The sequence below is a fragment of the Bos taurus genome, chromosome 27 (genome assembly GCF_002263795.3).
Source record: "Bos taurus isolate L1 Dominette 01449 registration number 42190680 breed Hereford chromosome 27, ARS-UCD2.0, whole genome shotgun sequence".
Lineage (NCBI taxonomy): Eukaryota > Metazoa > Chordata > Mammalia > Artiodactyla > Bovidae > Bos > Bos taurus.
In genome coordinates, this window is record NC_037354.1 from 37,119,068 (window position 1) to 37,141,914 (window position 22,847).

General features: G+C 49.3%; 1 protein-coding gene across 3 annotated transcripts in view; it reads left to right on the forward strand.

Annotated features, from left to right (window-relative positions):
• The first annotated feature begins 8,685 nt into the window (after window positions 1-8,685).
• IKBKB (inhibitor of nuclear factor kappa B kinase subunit beta) overlaps window positions 8,686-22,847 on the forward strand; it is a 52,613-nt gene continuing 38,451 nt past the window's right edge. For 2 of the 3 annotated variants that reach the window (XR_009493068.1, XM_005226099.5), the window contains exons 1-2: window positions 8,686-8,760; window positions 9,285-9,407. Coding sequence is in view for 2 of the 3 variants with exons in the window: in XM_005226099.5 (XP_005226156.1) it covers window positions 9,303-9,407 (105 nt within the window). In the remaining variant the exon portion in view is untranslated. 3 annotated transcript variants of the gene reach the window in all.

Sequence of the window (22,847 nt, forward strand, 5' to 3'; positions counted from 1 at the left end):
AAACATTAGAGATCACAGCTCTTGGGGACTAGAAGAGAGAATATGGAGACAAAACAGCTGACAATGGTAAAGAGGAAGAGTGACTTAGAAAGGACAGTTAAGAATTGAGCAAAAGCAGGAGCTCAGAAGCAGAGGAGCCTGCGGAACATACTACCCGTCTCACCTAGCATCACACGCCGCCTCTGGCATCAAATTCCTGGAGAGACAGGACAGCTGAAGGGAAACAGGGCTTTTCACTGTAAGTGGGGGTGGGCTGGAGCCCACTCCACCTGAATCACCAAGGAGAAGGATCTCAGTTGCATTCTGGATTATTGCATTTTAAAAAGAACAGTATTAATAGCCACTGTTCAAAGAGGTCCTAATAAGAACCAAGCTCTGTATTAGGCACTTTATATATATTATCTCACTTAAACCATACAACCACAAGGAGTAGGTTTTATTAGCCCCTAATTTATTTGTTTAATTTTATTGAAATATAGTTGATTTTAAAAGTTGTGCTAATTTCTGCTATGTAACAAACTGATTCAGTTATATACATATATATATATATTCTTTTTCATGTTCTTTGCCATTATGGTTTATCACAGGACATGGAGTGTAGTTCCCTGAGCTATACAAAGGACCTTGTTGTTTGTCCAGTCTCTATACAATAGTTTGCATCTGTTAATCCCAAACTTCCACTTCATACCTCCCTACCTCCTTCTCCCTTAATAACCAACAGCCTGTTCTCTGTGTCTGCGTTTCCATTTCATACATATATTCATTTATGTCATATTTTAGATTCCACATTTAAGTGAAATCGTATGGAATAACAGACTGGTTCCAAATAGGAAAAGGAGTACGTCAAGGCTGTATATTGTCACCCTGCTTATTTAACTTATATGCAGAGTACATCATGAGAAATGCTGGGCTGGAAGAAACACAAGCTGGAATCAAGATTTCCGGGAGAAATATCAATAACCTCAGATATTCAGATGACACCACCCTTATGGCAGAAAGTGAAGAGGAACTAAAAAGCCTCTTGATGAAGGTGAAAGTGGAGAGTGAAAAAGTTGGCTTAAACCTCAACATTCAGAAAACAAAGATCATGGCATCTGGTCCCATCACTTCCTGGGAAATAGATGGGGAAACAGTGGAAACAGTGTCAGACTTTATTTTTTTGGGTTCCAAAATCACTGCAGATGGTGACTGCAGCCATGAAATTAAAAGACGCTTACTCCTTGGAAGAAAAGTTATGACCAACCTAGATAGCATATTGAAAAGCAGAGACATTACTTTGCCAACAAAGGTCCGTCTAGTCAAGGCTATGGTTTTTCCAGTGGTCATGTATGGATGTGAGAGTTGGACTGTGAACAAAGCTGAGCACTGAAGAATTGATGCTTTTGAACTATGGTGCTGGAGAAGACTCTTGAGAGTCCCTTGGACTGCAAGGAGATCCAACCAGTCCATTCTGAAGGAGATCAGCCCTGGGATTTCTTTGGAGGGAATGATGCTGAAGCTGAAACTCCAGTACTTTGGCCACATCATGCAAAGAGTTGACTCATCGGAAAAGACTCTGATGCTGGGAGGGATTGGGGGCAGGAGGAGAAGGGGACGACAGAGGATGAGATGGCTGGATGGCATCACTGACTCGATGGACGTGAGTCTGAGTGAACTCCGGGAGTTGGTGATGGGCAGGGAGGCCTGGTGTGCTGCAATTCATGGGGGTCACAAAGAGTTGGACACGACTGAGAGACTGAACTGAACTGAACTGAACTGATGTGGTATTTGTCTTTATCTGACTTATTTGGCTTAGTATGATGATCTCTAGGTCCATTCATGTTGATGCAAATGGCATTATTTCATTCTTTTTTATGGCACAGTAGTATTCCATTGTATATATGTACCACATCTTTACCTGTTCATCTGTCAATGGACATTTAGGTTGCTTCCATGTCCTGATTACTGTAAATAGTGCTGCAATGAACATAGGGGTACATGTATCTTTTTAAATTACGGTTTTCTCCAGATAGAGTCCCAGGAGTAGGATTGCAGGATCATATGGTAACTCTATTTTTAGTTTTTTGAAAGCCCTCCATAGCTGTTGCATTAATTTACATTTCCACCAACTCTGTAAGAAGGTTCCCTTTTTTCCACAGCCTCTCCAGCATCTGTTATTTGTAGACTTTTTAATGATTACTAGCCCCCACTTTAGAGATTGTGGTTTTCATTCTGTCTGCCCTCTGATGGATGAGGATAAGAGGCTTGTGCAAGCTTCCTGATGTGGGGACTGGCTATGGGGGAACCTGGGTCTTGCTCTGGTGGGCAGGGCCATGCTGGGTAAATCTTTAATCCAATTTTCTGCTGATGGGTTAGGCTGTGCTCCCTCCCTGTATTTTGGCCCGAGGGGCCCAGTCCTAGGAGCTCCAGTCTCTATAGTGGGCTATAGGTTCTATAGGATGACTTCCCTGGTGGCTCAGAAGGTAGTAAAAGTGTTTGCCTACAATGTGGGAAACCAGGTTGGATCCCTGGGTTGGGAAGACCCCCTGGAGAAGGAAATGGCAACCCACTCCAGTACTCTTGCCTGGAAAATTCCATGGATGGAGGAGCCTGGTAGGCTAGGTAGGCTACAGTCCATGGGGTCACAAAGAGTTGGGCATGACTGAGTGACTTCGCTTTCACTTTCTATGGGATAACGGCAACCTCCTCCAAAAGGACTTATACCATCATGCTGCACCTCCCTAGACTGCTGCTGCTTGTGACCCTGACCCCGTCGCAGGCCACTGTTGACCCAGGCTTCCGACAGAGACTCCCAAACACTCACAGGAGAGTCAGGCTAAGTCTTTTGGGGGGTCAGTGCTCCTTGCTCTTGGGTGCTGGTGCACACAAGGTTTTGTTTGTGCCCTCCAAGAGTCTGTGTTTTCCCAGTCCTAGGGAAGTTCTGTAATAAAATCCTGCTGACCTTCAAAGTCAGATTCCCTGGGGATTCCCAGTCCTTCTACCAGATTGTCAGGTTAGGACGTCTGTTGTGGGGCCTCAAACTTTTGCAACAGCTCGAAAACTTCTTTGATATAATTGTGGATTGCCCACCCGGCAGCTCTGTAGTGGGGCTAATGTCAACCTAGAGGACACATGCCACGACTTCCAGGTCTGTGGCAGCCAGAGCCCCTGTCCCCAGAGGGGGCCACTGCTGACCCGTGCCTCCGTAGGAGACCGTCCAACACATGAGTTTGAGCAAACTCTGAGAGATAGTGAAGGACAGGGAAGCCTGGCCTGCTGCAGTCCAAGGGGTTGCAAAGAGTCAGACATGACTGAGCAATTTAGCAACAACAACAATTTAGAGATAAGAAAAGTAAAGCTCAGTGAGGTCCAGTAAACTGCCTCTTCACAAAACCAAAAAAATACAGAGACAGGGTTACAATCACATCTCCGACTCCAGAGACCACTTCTAATCAAATGTTGAAGGGTACAGTGCAGTATTACCAGCCTGCCTTGGCCAATTCCCCATTCATTCAGTACATTTTTTATTGAGCACCTATGATGTTCCAGGCACTGGGAATGCAGCAGTGAACCACATCTCTGCCTCCATGGAGTACAGGTTAAGACCTCAGAACTAAGGTGTACTGAGAAACATCCTACCAGGAAGAACACACACACCCACATTCATGGTTTCCCCACCACCGCGGCCAAGGGATGGGCCTCTGCTTCCTCTTTCATTTCAATTTACTGGAATAAAAACCTATGCATGTAAAAATGGAGGGAGCTTACAAACTGATTTCCTCCCCCAGTATCGTCCCTCCAAGAAGGGTGACTCAGGGCCCCTAATCCCAGCTCTGTCTGTTTTACCCAAGCTTTGAGGCACGATGGCCAGCTGGCCCGGGTCTCATTCACAGAAGATGATGTTGACTGCACGTTCTTCCCTTCCTCACTGCAGCCGGCTCTGTGCTAAGGATGGACCCAAGTTCATTCTCACCGTCAGTCTCTGTCAGCCCACCCTCGCCTCTCACCGTCTTCCCTAGAAGAAAGGCAGATGTTTTCACGCCCTCCAACTAAACACGTTTTCCAACCTTTGTGACAAGAGAATTTTTTTTGTTGCAGGAACGGGTCCTGACTTGCAGAGTCCTCTCCCTGCAAGGCTGGGATAAAACAAACTTGGAACTATAACGAAAGAATTGTTGAAATCACTGAACCAGAGCTGACTCCGGGGCTGGGGGCCTGGGGAATTCCTCCGTCTCCCCAGGGGTCTGTTTTATCGTCTTCCTATCTTTCAATCTGACTTTTTTTTTTTTTTTTACTATGTATGAGTCAGCTTCCAGATTGCTCAGAAAACAGTCCTTTTCTTACTCAAAGGAGGTCAGTTCTGCTTGGTTCTCAAAGATGGAGCAAGAGGATAGTTCTCTTTGACTTACCCTCTGAAGAAGATTTTTATTTTAAAATAACCCCCTCGGAAACGGTATCCTTATCAGCAGTGCTGTACGGCCTCTACAGCAGAACAAATTAGCACTGGACTCTGTATGGCTTGGTCCCCATCTCTCATCATGGTAACTCTCAGGGAGTCGCATGCCTCCAGTAAGATTCCAGATACCTCTGACGGGAGCTGGAGCCCCTGGTACAGTGGTACCCAGGGTTGTGCCAGGCACTCAGGCTGCTCAGTGCTTCTGGATTATCCAAAATAGCATATTCAGACTCAAAACAGGAAGAAAAAGAAAGATTTTTCCTCTGCACCTGAACATAATTTTGTGTAAACAATCAGCTCACTCATCTCTGCTGCTGCTGCTAAGTCGCTTCAATCATGTCTGACTCTGTGTGACCCCAGAGACGGTGGCCCACCAGGATCCCCTGTCCCTGGGATTCTCCAGGCAAGAACACTGGAGTGGGTTGCCATTTCCTTCTCCAATACGTGAAAGTGATAAGTGAAAGTGAAGTCGCTCAGTCTTGTCCGACTCCTAGCGACCCCATGGACTGCAGCCTACCAGGCTCCTCCGTCCATGGGATTTGCCAGGCAAGAGGACTGGAGTGGGTTGTCATTGCCTTCTCCGCACTCATCTCTAGAAGAGGATAAAGAAAAGATGTAGGCAGTGAGTACATCTTATGTGGAGGGAATAAGGAGTTTAACAAGATGAACATCTTGGGATGTGATAAAACCCAGAGACTCCTTCCTGGGCTGTCATTATTATTTTTTTTAACCCAGCAATATGTGACTTATCAGAGAGATTTATATTCAGTTGAAAATAGTTATTTTGAGCTGAGTAAATGAAAATGCTTAAATTACGGTGGCACAGAATGAACTTTTAGCATATTAATGGATGTCTCATTAAGTTTCTCAGGGACAGTGATTTTCTGAAGACAGGATTAAAAGGAAATCTTTTGTGATGTCACACAAAAAACAGACTCTACATAGGGCCCAGCAACCATAGGAGTTCAAATTTTACTTATGAAAATAAATTTATTTTTAAAATTGATTTATTAAAGAAACATATTGCACTGAAAACATGTCAGGCACTATTCTAAGTGTTTTACAACTATTTACTCATGTTCCTTTCTCTTTCTGCTTTGAGGTCAAGTGTGTTGTTTAGTAGAGGCAATAGCTTAAATGAAGAAACTCTGAGCATCCTGGCACATCTGCGTCAACCCTGGTCGCACTGACCCCTCTGCTTGTGTTGATGTCTGTTCCTAAGCGTTAACTTCAGACTCAGGCTGTGTTCAGGTCAGAGTTCCTCTGTCAGGCATGGCTTTTACCATCTCATCATCTGTCCTTCATAACAAGCTCCCCAGCCCCTCCCATCTCTGACTTGTGCCCTCTGTTGCTTTCAGGCTGAACCACATAAAACTGCTAATCTTTGTTGCTGACGTTTCAACTGGTTTCGTTTCATTTTTAAAAAATGATAATTTCATGCAATTCAACCTTATGCTGTCTACATTTTTAAAAATCGAGGTACAGTTGATCTGGGGGCTTCCCAGTGGCTCAGCAGTGAAGAATCTTCCTGCAATGCAGGAGCCACGGGAAACGTAGGTTTGATCCCTGGCTCTGAAAGATGCCCTGGAGGAGGGCATGGCAATCCACTCCAGTATTCTTGCCTGGAGAATCCCACGGACAGAGGAGCCCGGCGGGGTACAGTCCATGGGGGCACAAAGAGTCAGACATGACAGAAGCAACTTAGCACCAAGCACCATAGTTGATTTACAATATTAGTTTCAGGTACACAACATAGTGATTCAAGACTTTTACAGCTTATCCCCTAGCTCAGTTGGTGAAGAATCCACCTGTACGGCAGGAGACCCTGGTTTGATTCCTGGGTCAAGGAAGATCCACTGGAGAAAGGATAGGCTACCCACTCCGGTATTCTTGAGCTTCCCTTTGTGGCTCAGCTGGTAAAGAATCTGTGGGCAATGCGGGAGACCTAGATTCGATCCCTGGGTTGGGAAGATCCCCTGGAGAAGGGAAAGGCTACCCACTCCAGTATTCTGGCCTGGAGAATTCCATGGACTGTATAGTCCACGGGGTCACTGAGAGTCGGACATGACTGAGTGACTTTCACTTTTTTCATAGTTATTACAAAATATTAGATATATTCCCCATGCTATACAGTGTATCCTCATAACTTATTTATCCTCTACATAGTAGTTTGTTAATTCTACCCCTATCATGTCCCTCCCGTCTTCCTCCTTCCTACTGCTAAACACGAGTTGTTCTCTGTATCTGTGATTCTGCTGTTTTTTTGTTATATTCACTAGTTTGTTGTATTTTTTTAGATTCCTCATATAAGTGATATACTCTATTTGCCTTTCTCTGATGTATTTCACTAAGCATAACGCTCTCCAAGTGCATCCATCAATGTTGCCTACATTTTAAAGAGCAACGGGCTGCTTAGAGTGGTCGAGTAACTTGAAGTATCTAAAGTCTTTAGGTACCTGAGTACCTAAAGTCCCAGAGGTAGTCAACAGCAGTACCTGGATTTAAAATCCTTCTGAACTTACTAGTATGCTACTTTTAGCTACGTATTAAAACCTTGCACTCAAAAACAGCTGCTGGGGTTTGAACATCAGATCATTATCCACTTAAAAGCCTGTGACTTTGAGATGAAGACTTTCTCTCTGGGCTTCAGTCTTCTCATCTGTAAAACGGAGATAATAATAATACAGTACTGTTCAATTTGTAGGGTGGCCTTGAGGACTGGATGAGGAAACCTAAGTACAGATTTAGTGTTGGGCACTTACAAAGGTTGGTCTAGTCAAGACTATCGGAGAAGGCAATGGCACCCCACTCCAGTCCTCTTGCCTGGCAAATCCCATGGACTGAGGAGCCTGGTAGGCTACAGTCCATAGGGTTGCTAGGAGATGGACATGACTGAGCGACTTCACTTTCACTTTTCACTTTCATGCATTGGAGAAGGAAATGGCAACCCACTCCAGTGTTCTTGCCTGGAGAATCCCAGGGACAGGGGATCCTGGTGGGCCACCGTCTCTGGGGTTGCACAGAGTCAGACAGGACTGAAGTGACTTAGCAGTAGCAGCAGCAGCAGTCAAGACTATGGTTTTTCCAGTAGTCATGTATGGATGTGAGAGTTGGACCATAAAGAAAGCTGAGCGCTGAAGAATTGATGCTTTTGAACTGTGGTGTTGGAGAAGACTCTTGAGAGTCCCTTGGACTGCAAGGAGATCCAACCAGTTCATCCTAAAGGAGATCAGTCCTGAATATTCATTGGAAGGACTGATGGTTGAAGCTGAAGTCCAATACTTTGGCCACCTGATGTGAAGAACTGACTCACTGGAAAAGACCCAGATGCTGGGAAAGATTGAAGGCAGGAGGAGAAGGGGATGACAGAGGATGAGATGGGTGGATGGCATCACTGACTCGATGGAAGTGAGTTTGAGCAAGCTCCGGGAATTGGTGATGAACAGGGAAGTCTAGCGTCCTGCAGTCCATGGGGTCACAGAGTTGGACACGACTGAACTGAACTGACTTATTAAGCACTCTATCACTCTGTAAAGTGAGCTATTATCTTCAGATTGCCTTTGATACTTTATCCCTGCTTGAGTAATAATACACACACACACACAATCTTTGTCTGCTAATATGTTGCCCCCGAACTGAGAAACTCAATAATAAACTCAAATCATGATGCCAAGGAGGTAGGAGATGAAGGATTAACACGCTGACAGCTAGTCTCACAATTTCCTCCCGTTACTGGGGCTGAACCTGTAGTTTCGAGTTACAGTATTAGATTCTCTCCTCTTCTTCTTAATTTTTTTTTAAGGGGGAAGAGGAGGTTGTCACGCCTAGGGACTACAGGTGTGATTTATCATTCTCGATCTGAGCCCAGGAGTTTCCAGACCAGGTGAGGGATTACAGCCGGAAAAGTTAGAGGCCCAGGGTAATTCTTGTAAACCGTCCCTAAATCCATCCTGGGGGGGGGGGAGCGGGGAGCGGGGTGTGGGGGGAGGAGCGGGAAATTCCCCTACTTCAAAGTCTAGGAAGCCTGGTCAGGCTGACCCCGGGGCGGGGGTGGGGGGCAGGTGAGGAAATCCCCATCTTCCCCGTCTCAGAAAGCGCTCAGGTAGAAGTCGCACGTCTAAAGCGCACGGGGCCGTTTTCCCCAGGGTTGGTCACAGGGCGAGGGGGGCGTTGGGGAAGTCTGGGCCGGCGGCCCCTTTAAGGCCGCGACCCACGTGCCCCGTGACGTCAGAGCAGGAAGTGTTTGAGGAAGTGGCGCCTGTCTGGCGGCTCTGAGGGCCCCGCGAGTTCATGTCTTCGGGGCGGCACCCGCGCCCCGCCGCCAGGTGAGTGCCTCGGGCGGGCGCCCCCGGTGTCACCCGCCCCCCCGTCTCCTAGGCTCCCAGAGACGCGCGTGACCGGCCCCGAGTCCGGGGCTTCCCGGGCGCGGAGGGCTGGGAGGCCCCGGCGGGGTGGTGCCGGGCGGGGGCCCGGGACGCGGCGGTGATTCGTCGGGGCCACGGGGGGCTGAGCCGGGAGGCGCCCGAGCGGGGGCGCAGCCCGGGGATCCCCTGGCAGGTCCTGGGCGCGGGGGCGTTCTGTCCTGGGCGGGACCCCCACGCCACCCCCTGCTGCTTCCATACAGCTTCGGGGTGGGGTGGGTGGGGGGCTGCGAAAGACAGGACTTTGCTCCCCAAACGAAAACCAGACCCAGCCACCTGCTTTTATGTACGGAGATGAAAAATCAGTTCCGATTTTTCTTTCCCATCGAAGCGCTGTGGCATCTCTTAACCTTGTCCATCTTCCCACTTTTCCTTAACCATCACCTTTTGTCCCCCCTCCTCCCCCCCGTCCCCCACATTGTTTGCAGCGTTAGCAGGACTTCAGTATGAGCTGGTCACCTTCCCTGCCAACCCAGACATGTGGGGCCTGGGAAATGAAAGAGCGTCTTGGGACAGGGGGATTTGGGAACGTCATCCGATGGCACAATCAGGTAGGCTCTGTGCTGCTGGGAGGACCCGGGGGCGGGGGAGGGGCCGGCAGGGTTAGAGGGTGCAGACTAAGTCTCACCCCCCACCCACCCTGTGAATGGGGCTCACCTTGGCCCTGGGTGGGCTTCTTGGGAGAGAAAGGGCCTGGGAAGGCAGCCTCAGGTCCCCTAAGCTGACTCTAGGTTAGTGGTCTCCAAGCTTTACTGACTATGTCACCTAAATAAATAGTAAAAAAAAAAAAAAAAAAAAATTAAGCTTTCAACTTCAAATATAGATTTTAAAAATTACATATCTTTGCTAACCTAATATTATCACCTACTAATATATTGTGTAGTTGACTCATTGGAAAAGACTGGGATGCTGGGAGGGATTGGGGGCAGGAGGAGAAGGGGATGACAAAGGATGAGATGGCTGGATGGCATCACTGACTTGATGGACATGAGTTTGGGTGAACGCCGGGAGCTGGTAATGGACAGGGAGGCCTGGCGTGCTGCAGTTCAGGGGGTCTTGAAGAGTCGGACGTGACTGAACTGAACTGAACTGAATGTATTAGATGTTATGAAACATGCAAACATGTTTTCACACTTAAGAAAAATCTGAAGTGTGAAAATAATAAAACATTTTTAAATGTTTTAAAAGTTAATTTAAAAAGCATTTTAAATACTTACCAGTTCTGGTGTCTTCCCAGTGTTGTTTGCAATATCTCACAGCGAGAATTATACAGAGGCACACGAAAATGAGAATTATCGTTGAGGATGGTGGGTGAACATGCGCGTTTCAAGTAATTTTTATAATTTTGAATTCTTTGGGCTGATTTTACATCTCATAGATCCTCATTGTTCTCTTAATGTCTTTGACACATGAATTTTTCACCCCACAAGCATTACGGCTTCCATATTCCTGTTTGTCCGTGCACTGAAATTCTCCACAAGAATCTCTTTAAGCCACTCATCCATTTTATGAGAGTCCTTTTATTAAAATCCTGGAATGCAAAGTCAAGTGGGCCTTAGGAAGCATCACTACGAACAAAGCTAGTGGAGGTGATGAAATTCCAGTTGAGCTAAAAGAAGATGCTGTGAAAGTGCTGCACTCAATATGCCAGCAAATTTGGAAAACTCAGCAGTGGCCACAGGGCTGGGAAAAGTCACTTTTCATTCCAATCCCAAAGAAAGGCAATGCCAAAAAATATTCAAACTACTGCAGAACTACACTCATCTCACACGCTAGCAAAATAATGCTCAAAATCCTCCAAGTCAGGCTTCAACAGTACGTGAACCATGAACTTGCAGATGTTCAAGCTGGATTTAGAAAAGGCAGAGGAACCTGAGATCAAATTGCCAACATCCATTGGATCATGGAAAAAGCAAGAGAATTCCAGAAAAACATCTACTTCTGCTTTATTGACTATGCCAAAGCCTTTGACTGTGTGGATCACAATAAACTGTGGAAAATTCTGAAAGAGATGGGAATACCAGACCACCTGACCTGCCTCCTGAGAAATCTGTATGCAGATCAGGAAGCAACAGTTAGAACTGGACATGGAACAGCAGACTAGTTCCGAATCCGGAAGGGAGTACGTCAAGGCTGTATATTGTCACCCTGCTTATTTAACTTATATGCAGAGTACATCATGAGAAACGCTGGGCTGGATGAATCACAAGCTGGAATCAAGATTGCTGGGAGAAATAGCAATAACCTCAGATATGCAAATGACACCACCTTTATGGCAGAAGAACTAAAAAGAAGAACTAAAAAGCCTGTTGATGAAAGTGAGAGAAGAGAGTGAAAAAGTTGCCCTAAAGCCCAGCATTCAGAAAATGAAGATCATGGCATCCTGTCCATCACTTCATGGCAAATAGATGAGGAAACAGCAGAAACAGTGTCAGACTTTATTTTGGGGGGCTTCAAAATCACTGCAGATGGTGACTGCAGCCATGATATTAAAAGATGCTTGCTCCTTGGAAGAAAAGTTATGACCAACCTAGACAGCATATTCAAAAGCAGAGACATTACTTTGCCAACAAAGGTCCGTCTAGTCAAAGCTATGGTTTTTCCAGTAGCCATGTATGGATATGAGAGTTGGACCATAAAGAAAGCTGAGCGCCAAAGAACTGATGTTTTTGGACTGGGTGTTGGAGAAGACTCTTCAGAGTCCCTTGGACTTCAAGGAGATCCAACCAGTCCATCCTAAAGGAGATCAGTCCTGAATGTTCATTGGAAGGACCGATCCTGAAGCTGAAATTCCAATACTTTGGCCACCTGATGCGAAGAACTGACTCATTGGAAAAGACCCTTATGCTGGGAAAGATTGAAGGCAGGAGGACAAGGGGATACCAGAGGATGAGATGGTTGGATGGCATCACCGACTCAATGGACATGACTTTGAGTAAACTCTGGGAGTTGGTGATGGACAGGGAACCCTGGCATGCTGCAGTCCATGGGGTTGCAAAGAGTTGGGCACGACTGAGTGGCTGAACTGAACGTATTAAAATTGGATGATACTGTCCGTAATTCTACGTAAGTGGGGCGCTCGGAGCCTCCGGCCTGTCCCCACCAGCTCCTGTCCGCCCCTGATGGTGGAAACCCCATTGTCCTCGGGATCCCCCGAGTGTTAGAAGTGGCGCACGACCTGACAGATCCTCTGAGCATGGTGCTGCATAGTTAATAGCAGGAAAGCTTCATTTCCTGTGTGTTTTTTTTGGATTCCTGTTTTGAGTAACCCCTGCCTATACCCAGTTTGGAGATCTCTGCTCGGGGGAACCCTCACTTACCCTATAGCTAATACTAGCTTCTTGACCCAAAATTCAGACACACTGAAGCCCTTGAGGGAAGGTACCCACTTTTTAATGAAGGGCCTCCAGCATCTTTCTGGACTTGAAGAGATGGTGGATTCCCAGGAGCCTGGCTGCAGCCAGCGGGGAGAGTCATCCCGGCCTCCGGCCAGTCACAGCAGAGATCATCTCAGACCCCCAGCCTCCCCTATCAGCTGGAAGACGTGGAGCTCTGAATGGGTGGAGCAGCTCCCAGTGGGTGGAGCAACCCCTGGAGGAACGTGGGGGCCAGAGGACAGTCCTGCAGGCGGTAGTTACTCAAAGTCACCCGGGAAACTCTTGATTCCAGCAAACCCCGTGGCTGGGGTGCAAGCGGGGTGCAACAGAGCCCTGGCATCAGGATGGAAGAGCTAGCTCCTTCCCCAGTTCAGTTCAGTCACTCAGTCGTGTCCGACTCTTTGTGACCCCATGGACTGCAGCACACCGGGCCTCCCTGTCCATCACCAACTCCCGGAGCTCAGCTCCTTGCTCAGCCCCACACAGACCTGGGCCGGGGCCTTCAGAGTCTTGGCTCCAGCCCGCATCCCGCTGCAGTCACATCTCAGCTTCCTTGAGAGAGAGTTCTGTCAGGATGGGCCACTGTCTGCTGTCTCCACCCCCGGGGGCCCCTATGTGCTCTCTGGGCTTGGGATACAGTTGTCAGATGGAGGCTGTTTTTGGCTTTCTAGCTTTGAGCCCGAGAGAGAGAGAATGTGTGTGTTTGTGTCTTCTATTTCAAGTTTCTTCTCCTGTTCAAAAACCTTATTTAACAAAAAAGCCGAAAGCCAAGCTCTCCTTCTGCCATCTGGGGCCCCTGCCCTCCCTGCCTCTGCCCTCTGGGCTCCAGCAGGTCAGTCAGCGAGGCCCACCCGGTGGAGTCTGGGGTCAGTTCTCCCTGAGCTCCTCAGCCTCCCTCACAGCCCGTGCGTCTGCGGAGGAGGGCTCTCGTCAGCCCGGACCCTGTCTGCCTTTGGGCCTCTTCCAGTTCCCTCACGGAAACTCTATGTTGTGTGTGTATTGGGTGCCCAAGAGTCAGCCACTGTTTGATGAAGGCCTTTTTGGAAAAAGGAAAGCACCGCTAATCAAGTATTATAAATGTAAGCTCCCAACTATGGTCATCACAGCCTAGGAGAGGGACCCCAGGGCGCTGAGACCTTACACTGGGGGTCTGGAAGGCTGCCCCGGGGGGCATCGCCAGGCAGGAGGAACAAGGAACCTGAGGGTTGGTGGGCGCTGGCCAGGTGGGGAGAGTGGGAAGAGGGTCCAGGCTGAGGGGCAGCCTGTTCAGAGCCCCTGCCAAGGGTGGGCCTTGGCCAGCGGGTGTGAGCGAGTGGGCTGACAGGGGAGCTGGTGCAAGGGAAGCTAATGTGCAGAAGGTGGGCGCTGCTGCCGGGAGCCCTGCTTTGGGTGGGGGGGACCCATGGGAAGGGGCCCAGGCAGTGCTGGGCGGGGCAGTCAGCTCTCCCCAAAGACGTCCTGATTTCTACAGGGTAACAACTCCCACCTGGCTTATTTCAAACCACTGGCAGCTTGACCACCTTTCTCACCAAATTCCTGGATATTAGCCATCAGCTCTTGGGATGTGGTACTGGGACCCCGCTGGCCCTGCCTCATCCGCTGGAGAGACCAGTTATGAGGTTTCTGGAGTACTCCACGCGTGAGACTGGACGGGGCTGATGGTTGTGGAGGCAGGCAGATTTAAGAGCTGTTTTCACGGTGACAAGCGGCAGGAGGTAGGGGTGGGGTGGACGTGAGGGGCTGGGGGGAGGCATCCAGCGTTCGCTGGTGTGTGGTGAGTACTTGGCCGTGATCTGGCTTAGTCCAGGAAGTGGTCCAGGTCCCCCCAGGCTACTCCCCCCTTTCAGGGAAATCCCTGGGCTGCTCTGGGTACGCAGGGGAGGGTCTTTCATCAGCGTCCACGATCAGAACGTGAGCGGTGTGTTCTCTGGGAGACCCCCTTGCGTTCCGAGCCTCTGGAGGAAGGCACCCAGGAGAGAGGGGTGGCTATGTAACTCCAGTCGGGCAGAGTCACGGATTCTACTGGACGTGACAGCCATGCATGTTTTCCTAACACTCCACGTGCCTTGTCCATAAGAGAGAATACTTCTGCTTCCTCAGAGGAGGAGTCACATGAGAGAGCCCAAGCATCGGCACCCTCATTCGGATGAAAGACACCTAATGATCAGACCCACGTTTGTGGAAAAAGCACTGCACGCCCGCATGGGTGAGACATTTCACCTGCTTTGTCTCCAGTCTGCACGGCAGCCCCCAGCAGGAGTACTGTTGTTCTTACTCCCATTTCGTATCCAAGGAAACTGAATTGTAGGGAGGTTAACCCCTTCCCAGAGAGGCTGAGCTAGTAGGTAAAGGAGCCGGAATCTTCTGGACCTGTTCCTCTTTGAATCCCAGCCTCACGCCTCGTCCACTGGCTTGTGGCTTCTCCAAGGTGGGGATCCAAGGTCAGGGACACTCCCGGGAAAGCTCCGTTTTGTCCACCATCAGTCTAAACTGTTTTGAAGCACTATAGTGAAAACCCGCACTTTGGAAGACAAAATATGTAGGTCTTCCTTGCTAAGCAGAGACGCCAAAAATGAGTATCTCCGAGGGAGGAAGGGCAGTGGAACAAATGACCCCACCCGCCTCCCTGAGTGTTTTTTGCTTTTCTTACCAAGCGTGGGCTTCGACAGTCCCTGCTGTGTGGATACTCTCTTAAATCTTCAGCTCAAGTACTGTCTAGAAGGGCTGGCATTTTCAACAGGATGTTTTGTTAGACACAAAGGGAGAAGGAGAAGATGAGGTGACCTCAGTGACCTCAGCTGCAACCCCTTCCAGGACTGAGAGCTTGCATCACACAGACCCGGGCTTGGGTCCCAGCTATGGTGTGGGCAGCTTTGGGGCTTTGCGCCACAGCCTCCCACGTGGATTTGGAAGAAGCTAACCTCACCAGATGGTCAACACCGAAATCAGATTGATTATATTCTTTGCAGCCAAAGATGGAGAAGCTCTATACTGTCAACAAAAACAAGACCAGGAGCTGACTGTGGCTCAGATCATGAACTCCTTATTACCAAATTCAGACTTAAATTGAAGAAAGTAGGGAAAACCACTAGACCATTCGGGTATGACCTAAATCAAATCCCTTATGATTATACAGTGGAAGTGAGGAATAGATTTAAGGGCCTAGATCTGATAGGTAGAGTGCCTGATGAACTATGGAATGAGGTTCGTGACATTGTACAGGAGACAGGGATCAAGACCATCCCCATGGAAAAGAAATGCAAAAAAGCAAAATGGCTGTCTGGGGAGGCCTTATAAATAGCTGTGAAAAGAAGAGAAGGGAAAAGCAAAGGAGAAAAGGAAAGATATAAGCATCTGAATGCAGAGTTCCAAAGAATAGCAAGAAGAGATAAGAAAGCCTTCCTCGGCGATCAATGCAAAGAAATAGAGGAAAACAACAGAATGGGAAAGACTAGAGATCTCTTCAAGAAAATTAGAGATACCAAAGGAAGATTTCATGCAAAGATGGGCTCGATAAAGGACAGAAATGGTATGGACCTAATAGAAGCAGAAGATACCAAGAAGAGGTGGCAAGAATACACAGAAGAACTGTACAAAAAAGATCTTCACGTCCTAGATAATCACGATGGTGTGATCACTGACCTAGAGCCAGACATCCTGGAATGTGAAGTCAAGTGGGCCTTAGAAAGCATCACTACAAACAAAGCTAGTGGAGGTGATGGAATTCCAGTTGAGCTCTTTCAAATACTGAAAGATGATGCTGTGAAAGTGCTGCACTCAATATGCCAGCAAATTTGGAAAACTCAGCAGTGGCCACAGGACTGGAAAAGGTCAGTTTTCATTCCGATCCCAAAGAAAGGCAATGCCAAAGAATGCTCAAACTACCGCACAATTGTACTCATCTCATATGCTAGTAAAGTAATGCTCAAAATTCTCCAAGCCAGGCTTCAGCAATATGTGAACCGTGAACTTCCTGATGTTCAAGCTGGTTTTAGAAAAGGCAGAGGAACCTGAGATCAAATTGCCAACATCCGCTGGATCATGGAAAAAGCAAGAGAGTTCCAGAAAAACATCTATTTCTGCTTTATTGACTATGCCAAAGCCTTTGGCTGTGTGGATCACAATAAACTGTGGAAAATTCTGAAAGAGATGGGAATACCAGACCACCTGACCTGCCTCTTAAGAAAACTGTATGCAGGTCAGGAAGCAACAGTTAGAACTGGACATGGAACAACAGACTGGTTCCAAATAGGAAAAGGAGTACGTCAAGGCTGTATATTGTCACCCTGTTTATTTAACTTACATGCAGAGTACATCCTGAGAAACGCTGGACTGGAAGAAACACAAGCTGGAATCAAGATTACTGGGAGAAATATCAATAACCTCAGATATGCAGATGACACACCCTTATGGCAGAAAGTGAAGAAGAACTAAAAAGCCTCTTGATGAAAGTGAAAGTGGAGAGTGAAAACGTTGGCTTAAAGCTCAACATTCAGAAAATGAAGATCATAGCTCCGGTCCGATCACTTCATGGGAAATAGATGGGGAAACAATGGAAACAGTGTCAGACTTTATTTTTTTGGGCTCCAAAATCACTGCAGATGGTGACTGCAGCCATGAAATTAAAAGATGCTTACTCCTTGGAAGGAAAGTTATGTCCAACCTAGATAGCATATTCAGAAGCAGAGACATTACTTTGCCGACAAAGGTCTGTCTAGTCAAGGCTATGGTTTTTCCTGTGGTCATGTATGGGTGTGAGAGTTGGACTGTGAAGAAGGCTGTGTGCCGAAGAATTGATGCTTTTGAACTGTGGTGCTGGAGAAGACTCTTGAGAGTCCCTTGGACTGCAAGGAGATCCAACCAGTCCATTCTGAAGGAGATCAGCCCTGGGATTTCTTTGGAAGGAATGATGCTGAAGCTGAAACTCCAGTACTTTGGCCACCTCATTCGAAGAGTTGACTCACTGGAAAAGACTCTGATGCTGGGAGGGATTGGGGGCAGGAGGAGAAGGGGACGACAGAGGATGAGATGGCTGGATGGTGTCACTGACTCAATGGACATGAGTCTGAGTGAACTCCAGGAATTGGTGATGGACAGGGAGGCCTGGCATGCTGCGATTCATGGGGTTGCAAAGAGTCGGACCCGACTGAGCGACTGAACTGAACTGAAGATGCTGATCCCTTCTGCTGTCAGTCTGTCTGGGCTGAAAGCCTCCAGAGCGCCTTGCAGATATAAGCACTGGCATCCTGGGTCTTGGACGAGTGAGACGCCCCAGGACGCCTTGCAAATGTCACATCCTCCGCGCTGTGATGGAGAAGGCTGGAAAGTGCTGCCTGATCCCTGTGGACACACTGGTCACCGCTCGAGAAGTAGGGCCAGCTCTCCCTGTCCCCTCACTGGACGACACTACACTCGCTGTAACCTGTCTGTGTGTCTTCAAATCTTACAAGCTTTGAGCCCTGGACTGAGCCATCAGGGGACCATCTTTTTGATGATCCTGACTTACTATACTCACGCTCTAGTCAAGGAAGTGAAATGACTACTCAGGAATATATCAAATAGGTGTAAATACGAGCACCAGATCGTGCAGAAATCATCATGGCTCCTGTTCAGCGAGGGTGTCATCGCCAGGTGTGATGGGTGCCTTATCCATACCGCTTCCTGCATGCTCAGGTGTGATAGGAGGATCATCAGGCAGGATTTGATGGGAGGTGGGGTATTCCTGCCTGGAGAATCCCGTGGGCAGAGGAGCCTGGCAGGCCACAGTTCATGGGGTCACGCAGAGCTGGACGCACCTGAAGTTCCTTGGCACAGAGCGCGGGTTGCACGGAGTGTTAGGGGGCAGGGGTGGCAGGTGGCTTGGGGAGAGGAAGTAGGAACATGCTCCAAGCCCCCGAGGGCCCCACACTCCGTCTCATTTGACCGACAGCACCAGAAAGGGTATGGTCACCCCCACCTTGTGGATAAAGACCCAGAGGCTTAGGTGATGAGCTCGAGGTCACACATTCACCAGGTGAGGCGTGAGGGATCACCGGTGATCTGACCTGCTTCCTCCCGAGCTCCTGTGGGTGGGTCTGGAGGCGAAGGGAGTGGGCGGGGTCAGCCAGCTGACCTCAGCCTTCTGACTCTGGGCCCTCCTTCCAGAAACACTCATCTGGGAGGGAGGATCCGAGAAGGAACACGGAAGGTGTTTCCAGCCCCCCTCTTAGACCACAGAGGCCTGTTGAGTGGTTGCTTTGGTAACAGGAGGTGACTTCATGACCTGAGGGTGTGGACAGACCCCTTGGCTTCCTGTTCGTGGCCCTCCAGCCATTAGAAAAAGGCTACCAGGGAGGCCAGCGGCTCCTTCAGAGGCTGGCCTTCAGCTCGCTTCTCCTGTAGTGCCATCCAGGGGTCCCAGGAGTCTGGGGGAGCCTGTCCCCGCAAGCTGCCCCCACTTTGGAGTACACTCACCTTTGTTCACAAAAGGCGAAAAGATCGCAGAGACTTGAAGGACCTTCGTAATCAGCTGCCTTCAATGGAGACACCATCCTAGGCCCCTTTCTCCATTTTCTCCAGATACACCGCTTTTAAATTTTGTCCCAACTTCCTAGGAGTTGGGTACTGAGATGGTTTGGGCCAAGTCTGGGATTCCAGAGAACTGAGCCGAGACTGGGAGGTTCCAGGCCAAATAGAGTCAGTCGTCCATGCCCTGGTGTGTCATTGCAGCTTGGGGACAGACACCCCCAGAGTTTAAAAACCATCTTCACAGTCTGTTCATGATTAATTGAATTTTGCTTTCCAGAGAAAGTATGTGTTTAGCTACAGAAGGTCCTTCTACCTGGGTTTCTGTTTCAAGTGAAAGATTAATCGTGGAAAGACGGGAATGTTTTAGAGTGCTTCCTAGAGGGTCGCAGGGTAAGAGGTGTCTGTGTGGGACCCTCAGGCTTGGGAAGGCAGGGTTTCCCCTGGCACCGCAGGACCAGGCTGAGCTGCCCACTCAGTGTTGGGGCCTGTGCCCACTTAACCCCATGGTGTGTTCTGTGTTCGCGTCACAAAATTCACTCTATAGGTTGAGTTTGACTGTTCATCAGTCTTTAACATCAGTCTTCAGTATCAGGGTCTATTAGTGGATTCTGGGATGGGCCAGGTGACGGCTGTGTGTGAGTTCCGGTGTTTGTGTTGGGCAGGACATTACAGCTATCTGCAATCACCCAGTGTATATGCAGATGGATTCTATAAAACATTTCCTAAGGCACGTAACATCTACCCTTTGGGTTTGACTTATCTGTCATTTTTTTTTTTAAGATTCATTTATTTTCTTACTTATTTCGGCTGTGCTGTGTCTTTGCTGCTGCTCGGCCTTTTCTCGTTGCAGCAAGTACGGGCTGCTCTTCATTGCGGTGCCTGGGCTTCTCGTTGCAGTAGCTTTTCTTGTTGCAGAGCACAGGCTCTGGGCACGTGGGCTTCAGTAATTGCGCCTCGTGGGCTCTAGAGCACGGGCTCAGTAGTTGCGGTGCACTGGCTTAGTTGCTCCACAGCATGTGGGATCTTGTGGGACCAGGGATCGAACCTGGTGTCCCCTACATTGCAAGGCAGATCCTTAACCACTGGTCCACCAGAGAAGCCCTGTCCGTCATCTTCATGAAGGAAGCGTACTGTTTATGCTCAGGAGAATAGTGACCCCCTCCCCAAATGTCTGCGTCCTAACCCCCTGAGCCTGTGAAGGTTAGGTTGCGCTGCAGAGGGAATCAACGTTGCTCATCAGCTGACCTTAGTTGGGAAGCTCATCCTGGACCACCTGGGTGGGCCCAGTGTAACCACAGGGGTCACGGAAAGTGACGAGGGAGACTGGAGAGTCGGTGTCAGCAGTGCACCCGCAGAGGCTGCGCTGGTCACTGCTGGCCTGGAGCTGGAGGAAGGGGCCGTGGGCCACAGGTTGCAGGCAGACCCTAGTTTCTAGGGCGGACATGAAGGGCATTCTTCTCTAGGGCCTCTGAAGAGGACATGGCCTGCCAACAGCTTGATTTCAGTCCCGTGAGACCCTCGCCAGACTTCTGAACTGCCAGAACCATCGGGAAGTAAATTGGTGTTGTTTTAAGCCAGCGAGCTGGTGGCAGTTTCTTGTAGCAATGATAGAAAACGAATGCACTGTCGTGTATATTAAATTAGGTGCAGATTTTTAAACTCGAGGAGACGTTCTGCAGTAACAAACCACGAGTTGCAGTATCTTCTACTGAATGGTTGCTTAAAACAACCGTCCGTCTCAACATCACGTGCTCAGCGGACACTCCCGGCGGCCTGACCTCCCTCTGCAGTGTGGCCATCCATCTCTCATTGCTGGAGCTTGGGTTTCTGCGCGATCCCGCCTACCTGCAAACAAGCTTCTAGACACATATTGGAATGGCTGTTGGTGGAGTTACCAGAGAACTGAGCCAAAAAACGAGTCTGAACCCTAACGGGAAGTGAAACTTGAAAGCAGATTCGAATCACTTTGAGAGCAGGGGATTTGGGAAGTTCACCACGCAGAGGGTGGAAAGTCTCGTGCAATGTAACGCAGTCTGGTTGTTCATCAATGAAACAAATCGTGGCTTCTGGACACACACCCTAACTCTTGAGCAGTGCTAGCTGGATGTCCATCCAAGGTCGCTTGTCCAGCTGTCCTGGTGGGTTCAAGAGCAGCAGAACTGCCAGTTTTTGAAAGAGGTCAGCTCTTCTTCAAGGGCACCTCCGAATCCTGGCCAGAGGTCGGGGTTCTAACCGCGCAGTAAGTGGACAGAGTGGCGGAGCCTGGCCGTCAGCAGCTGCTGCCGTGGGCGGTGCCGGGCAGCGTGGCTCGGAGCAGCCTGGGCCGCCAGAGGTGAGCCTTTGAAATACTGCTGGGCGGGGGCCTGATAACGGCACATCTTGTACGATCCTCTTTATGTGAAGTATCCAGACGGCTAAATCTGTAGAGGCAGCGTGTAGATGAGTGCTTGTCTAGGCCTGGGGGTGGAGATTTCTTTGGGAGGTGATGAGTATGTTCTCGTTTAAAATAATTAACTAATTAGTCCCTTGGACTGCGAGGAGATCCAACCAGTCCATCCTAAAGTAAATCAGTCCTGAATGTTCACTGAAAGGACTGATGCTAAAGCTGAAGCTCCAATACTTTGGCCACCTGATGCGAAGAACTGACTCATTGGAAAAGACCCTGATGCTGGGAAAGATTGAAGGCTGGAGGAGAAGGGGACGACAGAAGATGAGATGGTTGGATGGCATCACCAACTCAATGGACATGAGTTTGAGTAAATTCCAGGAGTTGGTGATGGACAGGGAGGCCTGGCGTGCTGCAGTCCTTGGGGTCGCAGAGTCAGACACGACTGAGTGACTGAACTGAAATGAAGATGCTCTGGGTCTTAGCTGCGGGACTGAGATCTTCAGTCTTGGTGTGGTGTGCGGGACCTTTAATTGCAGCATGTAAAGCTGTTAGTTGCGGCATGTGGGGTCTAGACCCCCCGACCGGGGTTCGAACCTTGGCACCCCCACACCACGAGCACCGAGTCCCTGCCCCTGGAGCACCAGGGAGGCCCTGGTGAGCGCGCCCTAAAACGGACTGTGGCTTTGCCACGTTACTCTGAATGTACCCCGGACCATCAGTGTGTGTGCCTTCCATGGCTGAGTTGAATGGCGTGTGAGTGATATCTCAGAGCTATTGAAAGAAAAAAAAAAAAGCATATAAGGTGACTGTGTGACCGAGGCTTAATGACAGCCGTGTGGGGACTTGATAGAAGCCACTTGGGAGAGTGCCCTGGGTGGGGCTGCTGGAAGTATCTGCTTCTGGCCTTGGAGCTGTCACAGTCAAAGGATGCCTCCACCTCATTCCTGAAGCTTTCATTCATGAATGTCGATTTTAGGGACGGGTCTGCTGACCAGCGAGTAATGCGTCCCAGGGGACACTGTCTGTTTCTTGTCTGCGTGCGTGTGTGCTAAGTCGCTTCAGTTGTGTCCAACTCTCTGTGACCCTGTGCGCAGCAGCCCGCCAGCCTCCTCTGTCCGAGTTATTTCCCAGGCAAGAACGCCGGAGTGGGTTGCCATCTCCTCCTCCAGGGGATCTTCCCCACCCAGGGATCGAACCCAAGTCTCTTCCGTTTCCTGCATTGGCAGGTGGGTTCTTTATCACTAGCGCCACCTGGGGAGCCCTGATTCCCATTGTCCTTTTCCTCCCGGGTGGGCCCTTGATCTGCAGGGATCGTGGCTGGATTGGTGGACCTGTGATTCGATGCGTGTCTGCTGCCCTGAGGAAGCATGTGTCCCTGGGGGCCTTGCCACGACCTCGACATGCATCCGTTGAGTCCCAGTTTGGACCGAATGAATTTCTGCACTTATAAGACTTAGGATTCCTCGTAACACACATTTTCATAAACAGAAAAAATGGTCCAGTGGGGCCTCTAGGACACCCATCTTTCGTTTGGGCCCCAGTGGAATTTTGGTACCATTCTGAAGCCTTTTCTTGCTGGATTTCTCCTCTGCCTGCCCTGCAGGTCAGGGCTAGTCCCAGGGCATGTGGGCTCTTAAGGGGGCTCTCACTGCAGGGGCCTGGGGGCCTGGGAAGGGGCGGCTGAGCGCTGACCTCGGTGCTGCCTGGACACCCGGGGG